General features: G+C 39.3%; 1 protein-coding gene across 1 annotated transcript in view; it reads right to left on the bottom strand.

Moving 5' to 3' along the window:
* diaph2 (diaphanous-related formin 2) overlaps nucleotides 1–13610 on the bottom strand; it is a 462996-nt gene that overhangs the window by 307680 nt on the left and 141706 nt on the right. Inside the window, 3 exon segments of the mRNA XM_088080903.1 lie at nucleotides 3355–3471; nucleotides 8433–8545; nucleotides 10396–10506. Of these exon segments, the coding sequence (XP_087937029.1) occupies nucleotides 3355–3471; nucleotides 8433–8545; nucleotides 10396–10506 (341 nt within the window).

The following is a 13610-nucleotide window of genomic DNA, read 5'->3' as shown; positions in this document are numbered from 1 at the left end:
AGCTCTGCTCCACATAACCAGTGTAATCCCCATATCACCAGGCTCCAAAAGAGCAGATCTGCTCTATATTTATTGGGTGGGTTTGATGTGCTCCCATTCATTAGGCTTCCAGTGAGAGATTAATTATCAAAAATAAACCGAGCCCCGGAGGGGAGCGCAACAACTAATGTTGTGTTAGGAGGAATGACAGTAGACGGAGCACTTTAACAGTTTGCCCACTGTAGACCTTATTATTATTACAATACTTATTATTCAATTAATTATCATTTAATGTAGATTATTATTTGACACATTAATCAAGGTAGCAAGTGTGCTATCAATTCTAATTAATATAATGATAAAATCAACAATCCTTTACTTCTAGACATAACATCATGAGCACACATGCATTCCTTTAACACAAAGCCGAAGTGTATCACTTATTAATACCATATAACTAACCTCAGTCGGCCGCCATTATACAGTTTCAACTCGAGCCATGTATTTACCACACATTCTCTGACCTGAATGTTTTTGCTTCAAGCTGATGAAATGTTAGGGGTGGGGAAAAAATGCAGCACAGTGTCGCGATACTTTCCATCGCTACGTTGTGTCCATAAACGACCACAAGGCATCTAATTTTTTTTTAATTACATAAATCAAAAATATTAATTGAAAGTATTCACTTCCTCCAATTCTTTTACAGATGTAAATTACCATTCACTGTCTGTTATCTGATTTAGTTTTCTTAATATCTTTATTTTTTTTTTTAATTTCCATGGTCGAAATAAATCACATAATATTGAATCGTGGGGCCTGTGGTGATTCTTACTGCTACAAAATATTATACATATATTAAATTACTACTGCTGCTACTACTACTACTGCTGCTATTGTGAAATAGTTCGACTACTATTTCACATTCACCCAATTCTGACTACGACATGAAAAGATGGTAACTTAAAAGGTGAGGGCTGAAAAAAGATAGATAGTATCTATTGAAAATAGCTGCATGTACTGTGTTACTGCATCTTCCATCATCCCAACTCACACACCAGTGATGTATTGGGAATACAATGCCTCAGTCAGAATGAATTCCTGGTGTTGATGTCTGTGTGTGCACATGTGTGGGTTTGTCCTTTCATTTGTGACTGGTGGGAGGGAAAAAATATTTTAAAATCATATCTTTAAAAAGACCATCAGTTTTTTTTCTTTATGAGCACTGGTACTGATCCCTCCATATTGCTGCCTCACAGAGAGGTACGTGGACACTGAGGTGGACGTGGCTGAGCTAGCTGGTTAATGTGAAATCTATTTCTCACTTCCTACGAATAGACGAGTAATAAATTATTCATAACACCAAGGGAACAGCAACTTGTCTATGGTAAATTCATCTTCTTCCTCGCATCCTCCCTTAGTCTTCCAACTTTCTTTTTTAAAGTCTTATTCCTGCAAAAAGGTCTGACACAGCAGTGAATTCATCAGTGTCACTCTGTTCAGAGGAATGGCGGACTTCCTGCCCAGTGAATGACATATTTGCTATTCAAAGGCAAAGTGAGAAACCTACCCCAACAGTTTAAACATAATTTCAAAAAATATAGAATATCATCTCTCTAATCACTTACCTCTAGAGCTGCGATGACTGTCAACTATCAAATGTATTGTCAGATAATCTGATAATCGATCAAACAGTTTGAGTGTTTTTCTAAGAAAAAGAAAAGTTAAAATGGTCGCCACGGTGTGCTGGAGTGTAATAAACATATGACGAATTTTTTTTTAATTAAATTATCCAGCATTATATAAGAATTCAAAGCTCCATCTAAAACAAATTTTGGCTAAATTTAAGCACATTGTGCTAATAATAGACCAAACTCTCCTGACTGCAGGACTCTGACTTGAACTTCTGCTGTGTGCTATTAATTGTTTTACTTGGGAAAAATTTTTTTTAGTTGGCCTACTTCTCCTAAAGCTGCTAACAGCCTGCTAGCATTTCCAGTGAGAGAGAGGTTAATAATAAGGCAATGTGCCTGGGGCCACGGGGCCCCAAATCACTACATCTGGCCCTGGTAATAGGGCACAGCAAAGAGCGGCTGGATGAGACACGGAACAATACGTTCTGCTGTTTGTAAATATTTCCATTGAAAGTCTGACTAAACTGGAACTTAAAGGAAGTAGTCAGTAGAAGTCTAAAGAAGTCACTTTCCACCACTGAATATTTGTCTCTTTGTTCATTCGGACTCTTTGGTGCTGTGAGGAGAAGCTCCGCTCTGTTTGTCTCTCTCACAGTCAGACTGCCAGCTGTTTGATCCGAATTATGAAATGCCATGCAAGCACACACGACTCGGTTGTCAAATTCTCAGCTGTACTCTAGAGTCAAAGTCGTTCACTACATTACGTGATTGTTCATCACTTTTTTCCTCTGTGCTGTGAGCGCATAAGACAGAGCCTAAAGTATGAGACTCATACCAGGTGCATGCCAGTTGGCAACCCCAGTGGGGAAAGGATTGACAGAATTTTTAAAAAACAACACGAAATAACCAACATGGACAAGATTACAGTGCTTAGAGGTTCTGAATGTTGGTTTTGATTACTTTTTCTTTTTTTTTTTTTTTTGCCAAGCTAATAGATCCTTTAACAGTTCAGAGAAAATTACAGAAGTTACAGGAAAAAAAAGGAAGCTAAAGTTCAGTTTTTAAAAATCAATAGGTCTCTTACTTTTGGGAGGGTTCATGTACACAACAAATTTCAACCTGGCTTTTACTTTTATGTTATCAAAGACAAACAAACAGACCCACAAAGGAAATAACTACTTCCTGTGAGTAATGAACAAATGTGTTCAGAGTGCTGGATGAAGTGCTTTTATATCTACTGTAAACATACAAACAAAACAAAGCTAAGACTATCCAAGCACACTGACGCACAGGATCATCAAGTGGTCTTAAGTCAATACTTGGGCATGGGTGAGTGCTTTCACAACTGTAGTTTGGTTCCTTTGGTCCAGACCCGAGGGAGAAATGATACACAGTTGCATTTTTACTTCTGGTCCATAATCTTTTCACACTGACTTTTTACAAATCAACCAAAAGGGCTAGATATGAAGTTACATCAAGTGACAATTATTTCAATCATGCAAAAGTCCTATGTGTGCCATCATAAAATCCTTGGGTCGGTTTGTTTCTTTCACACCACAAATGAACTAAATCAGAGTTCATTCAGAAGCGGACCAAGACACACCTTTTCAAGCGGTCTTGGTCTGGTTGTTTGGTCCGCACCTGGGTTTAACCAGTCTAATCAAACTGTACTAATCGCGCAAAAGGACCTGAGTTCATTTTAACAGACACCACCCAATGTATGTAAAAATCAAACAGAACTTACCTGATATAGTAGTCGTTCCTAATTAGCAAAAGGTGCTGCAGGACTGACAGGAAGTACGCCTCTGAGCCCGTGTCTTTTACCATATTGGACAGGAGATGATATACTTCATTCATATCAGTACAGGAGCAAAGTTAAGGACAACAACTTCATGACAGTATTTCTTTCTAGTTGTATTCAGTTAACACTTAAGGTTAACTTCTTGAGAAAACACACAATTTGAGTTCATCATTCGGGTGAATTCAACACATTGTAAACATTTACATATTTATTAGTCCTTGTTTTTTTTATAACTACTTATTTATTTTCCCTCAGTTCCTCAGCCTTTCTGACAGGCATCAAGGTACAAAAGCAAACAGAGATGTGATTCCTCTTATCCATTGTCTCTCTTGGGGGAGCTAAAACAGTGTAAGCAGCTAACTTGAGGAGGGGGACTGGTAATAATGCTCCCTCTGGTTTACCTGTCACTCTAAGGAGCAAATTAAATACATTAAAAAAAAAAAAAAAAAAAAAAAAGCTCAGTGGTTTGAAGGTTTGAGGCAAGGATGATGGGGAGAAGATCATTCTCAGAACAAAAATATGTCTGACTTTCAGTTCTTAGATTGAAACTGACATGTACTCAGGAGCCAAAATTCATGTTATTAAATTTGCAGAGGGTATTGATTATGTGTCTTATGTTTGCTTTTCCCAGGAGGAAGTAGTGATGGCTCATCTAAAATAGATGTTAAAATCTCTTTATTCCTACATCTTCAAATATCATATACTATATATATATGTATTGATTATTTGCTCAGTATTTGTTTTATAAATTATATACAGGTGATGCCTTGTATTCAAGAAACACAGAACGTCTGATATTGAAATAATCAGATCAAAATTAATGCAAGGACTATATGACATACAGTGTAGGAGAAGATATGCATGTACACTGAAACGTCCAAAAAATGTATCTCAATGTTAATGGTTGATTTGTAGTACAAGGTTAATTTAGAAATAATTATATTTGCGTTTCTAAAACTTCTATTAGTGCTGTAAAAGTGTAGCTCCAAGAAGCAAGAACCCAAGAAAATGAATGATTTGGAGCCTATTTAATTTGTTTGCTTGAGAAAGGAGGATTTCCCCGTGGAGACTCATCTTGTTTGAAAAAGTGGAATAAGCCTCTCAGATATGTGCACACATGCAGAAAAAAAGGAAGACTAAGGAGACAGTACCCTGTTAAGCTCACAGTGATGAAAACCTGATTGCCATCATAACATGGAGAACGGATCTTGACAATGCGTGCTAAAATATTTACACAGTGACTGCAAAGCAATGAAGTGACACTTTCAACATGGTGGCAGCATATGTTGTGATCCCCTTTCCTTCTGCTTTTGGTACTGAAACAGTAAAATGCACATGCAAAAATGACTTTTTATGAGGTGACTGAGCTTGAAGATTCAGACTAAATTAAGGCCAAATTACGACTAAACAGACCTCAAGAGCAATAGTATTATTTCTAGAACTACTATGAATGTGCTATAATAGTTGATGGATATAGTCATGTTATGGAACAACTAGAATTAAGGGGGTTGCAGTTATTTATCTCCATGAAACAGTCAAGTTGCAGTTATAGTTTACATCCATGTCTGTATGGACTTACAGAAGATCTATACAATCAGCACAGTTTCAAGTTGGGCACCCAAGATTGATCCAAGTGTCACCAATCAGTGTCTGGCCAAATGTCTGCCCCTCTGTTCCTGAGTTATGATGTTGAGCAACAGACAGAAAAGTGTTTTTGCAGAACATTAGGATGTCACAGTGAAGTTGACTTTGGGGAAATTAAATTTCATCACCTCATCATATTAGGCATTTGTGTGATAGTTTGTCATAATTAGCATATGAATACTAAAGTTATGGCCAAAAAAAGTTCATCAATGAGTCCAAATGGAAGTTTTAGCCAAATTTGAGGAGATTCCCCCAAGGCCTTTTTGAGATACAGCAACCATGATAATGAGACAGACACAAGGTAAAACGGACCTTCACCTTTGTCCTCCAAATTTTAACCAGTTCATCAATTAGTCCAGGTGGATGTTTGTGCCAAATTTTAAGAAATTCCCTGTTTTTGAGATACTGCGTTCGCAAGAATGAGAAAGACACAAGGTCACAGTAATTTTGACCACCGCAATCTAATTAGTGGATGTTTAAGGCATTTTTATGATATCGCGTTCATGAGAATTGTACGGACAAATCATAATCACAATGGCCATGGCTATCACCTGCTCAGAGGCATTAAAACACTTGGCAGACTAGAGGGGTCCAACTAACATGTTTTCAAAGGTTAATCTGAAGACTTTGTCAATGCTTTATTTGTTTGCTAATGTTATTTGTCAGTTTTCATTGGCAGCTAATGAAGGATGACTTTGTACCACAGCATCAATATTTCAAACTATTTCCTCAAAAAAAAACCCCAAAAAACAGCATTTAACTACATTCTCCATTCCCCATGCTATCATCCACACAAAACAATCTGCACCCGCTGCAATTGGAGAAGATCAATTCTTTTAAATACTGTTTGACACTTTTCCTATTAATTTCAACAATGTCTGTAATTAAACTCCTATCCCATATCAAATTTTTTGAGAGAGAGAGGGATGGGAATACGGGCTCCTCTGCAGTATCATTTCCCTCCCTTGTATTAGCTGAGTATGAAGCCTGGGAGAATTACCAATCCTGTGAGATTCAATTATAGCTTCACCACAGCAGCATTTGAGAGGACATGAGAAGGAGCTCAGACTGGGAAAGTGTCCAACTAGCTTCATCTATCACTAAGCTGCAGACATAAACCTAATGTAGAATGCCAATCCATTCGATGACACCCCCTCTACACTCTCTTTCGCGCTCTCTGTCTCTCTCTTTACACTCCCTCTCCAAATAATGAATAAACATGAGTGGCAGTCAAGTGTGACGTAGGCCAGTCAGTGGTGGGGTCAATCAATCACTATTCCACAGCTCATTAATATTTATTAGTGGCCTGGAGTCACCTCCTCGGCACCTGGACCTGGGCCGGACACAGAGGAGCCTCTCCAGGTTAATATTCATGAAACTGCTGGAGAAACAAGACACATATGCAATGCTCAGACACTAGAAGTACTATCAGTGTGATAACATGCCTATATGTGTGTGTGCGTGCATGCACGTATGTGTGTGCTATGCAGGCAAAAGGAAAAAGGTAGCCTAGGCATTCGAATCATGCTCAGAGCTCGCAGATCAATACCACATTGTCCTTGGAAACAAACATTGGGCCTTCTCATTTGTGAACCTGCTCAAGCACATCATTAATCCAGGTGCACGTTTTTTCTCTCCATCTTCTCTCCACGCACACACACGCGACCTCCTCCCCTCACCTACTTGTGTCAACAGAATCTGTCACTCACAGCAGCACTTTGTGCCAGGACTAGAACTCTGGGATTTGGTGGAAGAAAAAGGTTGTGGGAATGAACATCTGCATAACAATGTCAGCGTCTGAGTTTGTCTGCTCACTGTGTCAGCCATTCATATATAGCCTCAGAGAAGATTTGTGAATTATTAAAGGGGTCCTCTCTGGGATGCTTGAAGAAGTTTCCAACTCTGGACTAAATTGCTGCTCACCTCATCAACTCCTGCTCTGCATGTTTGGAGTTTAAGGGTAACTTTGGTCATTTTCAACATGGCCCCTATTTTCCGATGTTTCTGTGTCTAAGCAGCTAATGAGAACAACAAATTCTGAAAGTAGTCCAGTATTGACTGACACCCTGTAGCCAGCAGCTACAAAACACGCTGCAACGAAACTATTCAGGGCATCTCTGCGTCATCATTTTACATCCACTAAAAGTCATCCCAAATCTATCTAGCGATAGATTTGGGATGGCTAGATATCGATGCCAGTCAGTCATCAACCACAGAGTCAAACAGCATCCATCATTCCTCACCAACACCATGAGGCAGGTTTGCTGTGGTGCAAATGGCATTAATTGCATGCCTAAAAAGTAACAATTCTGAATTATCTACCAGATGAACTGTAGGATTCAAGATGGGTGAAAGAGTAACTTTTTTTGGGAACCATGTTTGTTGCTACAATTGTTAAGATTTGCCACAGTCACTGATTAATATCTGCTCACATGCACTGATCTGACTGCAGTTTTCTTTAATTCTTTGTTTTGTGTTGTTTTTAATTGTTTGGACAGTAGGAAGACAAACCACACTGGGTTTTGTGTGTTTTATTTTGTTGGTGGGTTCTGTAATAGGGATTTCAAGGCTGTTTCTGGTTAAACAAAAAGGATTTTACTCTAACAAAAACGTCTGTCTCTGTAGTGATCCTTTTAATAATGTTGTCAGAGACTTAAAATAATAATCCGAGCCTGTCAGCGGCAAAAAAAAAAAAAAACACTTTTAGTGGATGTAAATGAATGGTTACATTGCAGCCTGTTTCGCTGCTGCTGTCTGTAGCTCTATACTGGGCCAATTTCAAAAACTGTTGTTCCCATTAGTCAATTAGACACTAGATTCTGGGAAATTAGAGTGCAGGTTGAAAAAAACAGAATTAACCCTTTAAATACATATTGGTAAAGCAATGTGAGATAATTTAAATTTTTAAAATGGAACGATAAGACGAGAGTGAGTACGCCTGAACATGAGAGATCGTGTGCATGTAATGTAATATGACTCCACATAGAAATGATTAATTGTCTACTGTGAAAAGTACATGGTATGAACAGGACAGCATCTGTCTGTTTGATACCTCCCTCTTGAGTCTTACAACAGTTCTCCTTAACTCAGTACTAACGAACAAAGGACAAAAAGTTAAGAGGAAGAGAAGAGTAAATAAAAAGCAGAGTGAAGAGGTTGAAGGTTCGGATGACAGGGTTATTTACCTAGTATACCTGGACAGAGATGGAGCTGGATATGGTGCTCTGGCTCCTCAAATCCTTCTCTAATGAACCAAGCCGTGAAAGGCTTAGACTGTAAAGCTCGACCAAACCCAGAATATAGACTCATCTACCTCTGCTAGTTCTGCAGGCCTATTCATCTGTATATTCACACAGAGGGAGGAAATAAAAGGATATTCCATCTCAGCACGGATGTCATCCAGGCGATGGGAGAGTTCGATAGAGTCCTCCTCCTTGTTCTCATTGAACACCTTAAGCTGGATGTCGAGCTCCTCTGTCTCTTTTAGCTCCTAGAATGAGTCAGATAGACAATAGAAAGCTGAATATGTGAAGTTATACAAAGGTCATCTTGCTATCGTGATAACAGTGGTAGCACCTGCAAGCAATAACTTTGATACAGCTTTTAATAATTTATCACTTAATAGTATCGCTATTGTTGAATCTCGTTGAAACTTTATGTGTCACTGTTAATAAGGGCTATTGTAAAAAAAAATGTAATATTACAATATTATTTTCCCGGTTCTGGCTGCAGAGGAGCTGTGAACTGAGACGCCCCTGAGCACTCTCACTAGGTATTCCAGACAGTGCCTATTCCTGCACACCTGTTCCAGCCACGAGGGGCTACAGCAGTGCTCTTTCCCACTTCTCTATGAATCACCAGCAGTGGAGTTTACAGACTGAGACAGGGCCAAATGTAACCCAATTTCTGCAGGTATCAATCACCCTGCACTGTTTTTTTGGGTGCACCATCTGTCTTGAGCAACACTAGTTTGGAGGGAGGTGCCCAATGCCACAGAGAAGTGGGGAAGGAGAAGAGGAGGGCCAAATACATGTGTCAAGGACTATAAGAACAAAACAAATTGTGCTCCTTTTTTTCCAGCGGAGTTCACTTTTTCTTTGCCAACAGCTACAGCGGCTCCTGAGCATAACTCATAATTAGATGAACGAGTGTCAGTTTGAATGTCGGCATTAAAAGCGGTGAACGTGGCATTCATAAATGACTGTACACTGAGACTCTTTCATATCAGGGGGCAGAATTGAAGATAATTAAAGTAATGACAGTAATAATCAACAGGAGCAGCTGGGATGACTTATTAACAACTGGCTCTGTGACATGCTCACCCCACTCGCTACAAATGAGAGCCTGAGTGATGAGTTGGAGCTCTTTTGCCTTCGATAGATGTGTAGGCCTGCTGGTAATGATGCCAGGACGACCTGCGTGATGAGATCCTGGCACTGCATCACACTTGACACAAGCTACTACTACTAATTAATAACAATAAAACCGATTCGTTTTCATGTATTTGTGTCATGTCGCACCTGGATTTTTTGGTGTGAATCCCTGATTGTTTAATCTTAATGCAATTACACCAATATCAACATTTTCAAGTTGTTGCATTACTGAAAAAGCGGTTTACCCAGCGTTTAAGAGACAGTTCACCCTTAAATCAAAAGTTCATATTTTACCTCTTACTTGTAGTTCTATTTATCCATCTAGATTTTTATGGTGTCAGTTGTCGAGTGTTGAGGATATTGGCTGTAGAGATGTCTGCCTTCTTTCCAATATAATGGAATTAGATGGCAGTCATCTTGTGGTGTTCAAAGCGTTTATGGTGCCCTCCTCTCCTGAACTGTAATGTTGGCTAGCTCAGCGGTGCTAGGTGAGCTAGCAATAGATGCACACTTCTGTCTTTGCTGTTACACAGTTGAGGGATGTAATGTGAAAGAAAGAAAATAGCTCCTTGTCTGTTGATATATATATATATATGAGAAAAGGGACACATCTCTCATGCCATGATTATGGGTTGAACTGTCCCTTTATAACTATAGTTAAAGAAATTCTGTTATTTTGATATAAATTGAGGGTTGGTAACTTCACTGGCTTACATTCAAGCTTTTCCGTATTATACTGTAAAGCTACAACTTTGCCAGGTGGAGTCAGAATGTATCAATAGAGCCTAAAAGAATCACTTCAAGTAAAAGTAAGACAAATAACATGGTTCTGACAAAATTACCAAGTAATGAATTCAATGATCAATTGAACATTTGGGCTGAAACCTCTTTCATAGTCGGGAGCAGAACATGTTTTTCATGTGTATTTTTAATCCAACCATGTTCTGCAACCTGTTTGAGAACTCACTGGTAGGATCTTCTTGAGACCACATCTCAGGAACTCATTGCGTAAATGTATCCGGAAGTCCAGGTCATCAGGGGAGGTGACCAAGGCGTTTATCAGCTGCATACAAGCAACCTGTGGAGCAGACAGACAAAATAACAGACAGACAAAAAAAGAAAGAAAAACAAATGAGAGATAATACACAAAACAGATATTTCTTGCAAAACATATTAATACAATATTATGTAATTAATAATAAATTTGGTGTTTGGTCTATGCAATATGAATGTGTTTTGGAGTGTTTTTTTTTCACCTAATATTCTATTTGCAAAAGCAAAACTACAGAAAAGAGATGATGACAGGGGAAGGTGTGGAGAGAGAGAGACAGATCAGAGGAGAGATGGGAAAAAAGTCCAGGTCTGGTGTTTCTATTGACCAGATGTGCATTATTAATGGATTTATTGGGAAGGAAAAAGCCTCAATGTGCGTGTGTGTTTCTGTGTGTGTTTCTGTGTGTGTGTGTGTGTGTGTGTGTGTGTTGGGTGGAGGAGGGGGCTAAGAGGAAATTGCTGATGAATTATAATGAGCAGTAAGGTGTTTCAGGGGAGCAAGCCATGGATAAGACAGTTTTCCTTGGACAGACAATCAATAGCAGGCTGAAGGATTCCCATGGATGATGTGAAACGTCTTCAGAAACCTTGACCCTGTGCTGTTGCCTGGTTTGTGTTGTTAATAAGAGCCACAACAATGCTGTTTGTGTGTGGCTTCCTGAATCTAATTTAATCCTTTTTCTGGAATAACATTGTTATCCTAATGCTCAAACCTAGAACTGCAGCTCCTTCCATGAAATGTGATCTACATATATGCTATGAAATACTTCTTTTTCACCCATTACCTGCTTTCACACTGCCTGTTTAAGGCAAGATTATTGCGACATTATGCTGGCCTCATCGTTCTGTATAAAAGGAACAATCACAAGATTGATGGTGGGGTGGGGGGTGGGGGGTGGGCAGCCACAGAGGGTAGTAACAGCACTCAATCATCTTCTATGTAAAAAGGACAGTCGGCAGGATGGGACCATGGTCAGGACAGGTGTGACGTTTTGACGATGTAATGGGGAGATTTAAAAAGCAGCTTGCAGAAGCTAGCAGCTAACTCAAAGAAAAAGAAGAGTCCAAAATATCTTCAAATTGTGAAAACACTGAAGTCTAGAAGGTCCTTAACCCCCTTTGAGCAAAGGCAGAGATCAGCCAACAACAATAAGACAGACAATAAATAATTATTACCATGTTATGCCATTATTATTGTTTAGAAAGCACTGTAGACACGTATGTTATTATGTCACACTAGAGGCAGACACTGTTGTGTTACAAAACCATGCCTGTCATGCCTATCACACCTTTCTTGCAAAACATCAAACACCGGAGTGGTATAATCCTGCTGCTGTTTGGTTCTGTGTAAAAATGCAAAGGCGGCTTAAAGAAGGGACTTCGTTGCGACCTTATGGCATCTGTGTAAAAAGGGTCTTGCTTTTCCCCTAAACACTTTTCCACACTTGTCTTCAAAAACTAAATTACATCTTATTAGTGTTGCAACCAAATATATCAGATTTATCTGAGTTTTAGATTGATGAAAAAAAGCTACCTGAAATGAACAGTATTATTTTTTTTCTGTTTCCCTCACGCTATAGCAGGAGTAACAAACACGCTTGTTGGTCAGGTGATGTGGGAAAAATGTGTGTTGTTACACAATACAGATATACTGCAAGAGTCTGCATATTCCTTTGTGAAATCACAGGCTTGTTGCAGTAAAAAAGGCTCCACCAATGGCTTTGTTGTGCCAGAAACATGGCAGACTTCTCCATGTTCCACAAAAGCTTGAGAACCTCTAAGCAAGATCTGTGCATTGAAACCTGACATTTTACTGTATCCACCAGAGGCCACATACATAAAAGAAGCTCCACCAAATCTTCACAGAATTTATGCGAGTGAAGAAAGCCATGGAGCTCATGAAAAATTCTTTCTCTTCTCTGCGCAGAGATTTACATCAAGCACCTCAAACATACCTCCGCCATGTACTGTGGAGTGAGAAGTGGTTGTGTTGGGGGTGGCGCATTATCTGTGTTGGGTTTAGAGAGCTGCGCTAGTGCCATAGGGGGGTTCCAAACATTGTAATTAAAAGTGGCACTGCTGGGACGGTTTTAAAGTTGAAATGCAGAGTTTTCGCTCAGCAGACAAGCATCGTCTCAACTACGGCAAAACACATTTTAATCACATTAGCAAAGTCTACTTCTACAGCCCATCACAGGTTTTGGATAAAAAGTCTATTAATTTCCTTGAACCCCCTGCATCAGCAAAGCATTTTAATTTACTTCACAATTAGCAGAGCTTCATTTCATTAACGGCAAAATTTAAAGGAAAAACAACAGCCTCCTAATAAAAGAATATCTACTTTCACTTCCACCACCCGCCTCATCAGTTTCCTTCATGACTTCACAATCCCCGCAGTTAAAAAAGTAATTCCTTAAGTAATTCCCTGCTTTTGGTTTCACAAAAACATGTTTTAAGCGTTGTTTTTATTGCTGTTGTATAGTTTTTTCCTGCTGCTGAAGAAAACTAGTGAAAATGAAGTGTGGTATGGTGCTTTAGTTGCCCTTTCACACAGAGTCCTCTGAGACCTAACTTGACAGCAGCATGGGAAAAAAGCAAGAGGAGGTATTTGTAAGATGTGAGAAAAAAATGAGCACGATAGTGAGAGGAGGAGAAAATGTGAGAGAAGGAAGACAAAAGACTGCTCAAGAACTCAACATCTCTCCTGTTTTTAATATATTTTTTCTGGTGTTTGCAAAAAGAAGGGGGTAGTTCACTGGAGGTGCTCAATGAAGCAGGTGTTTTTGATTAAAGTGGTGGCAACGGAGCTCCGGGTGCATTTTAATAGCCCAGTGATCACATCCCATCATGTGCAAGAGGTGCATTGGGGTTGACAAGTGGACCCAAAGACAGTAGGAGAAGCAGAGAAAAACACATGTATGGAGACAATTCAGGCTGGGGTACAACGAGCCCCACAGTGACACAACTGTCACTTTCAGTCTTGCTTGGCATCTAAACAGAATTTGTGTGACACTGGACTGTGCCAGGTTTCTGCCCACTGTAAATGGCTTTTGTTAATAAGTCCCCTGGTTCTTTTTAGGTTTGGGTATTATGTACCAGGGTGTGTATGACTCACAGACTGTGTACAAT

Source organism: Plectropomus leopardus, chromosome 8 (assembly GCF_026936395.1).
Source record: "Plectropomus leopardus strain MGB_pleo_1.0 chromosome 8, ASM2693639v1, whole genome shotgun sequence".
Lineage (NCBI taxonomy): Eukaryota > Metazoa > Chordata > Actinopteri > Perciformes > Serranidae > Plectropomus > Plectropomus leopardus.
This window is presented reverse-complemented; position numbering and strand designations above follow the sequence as displayed.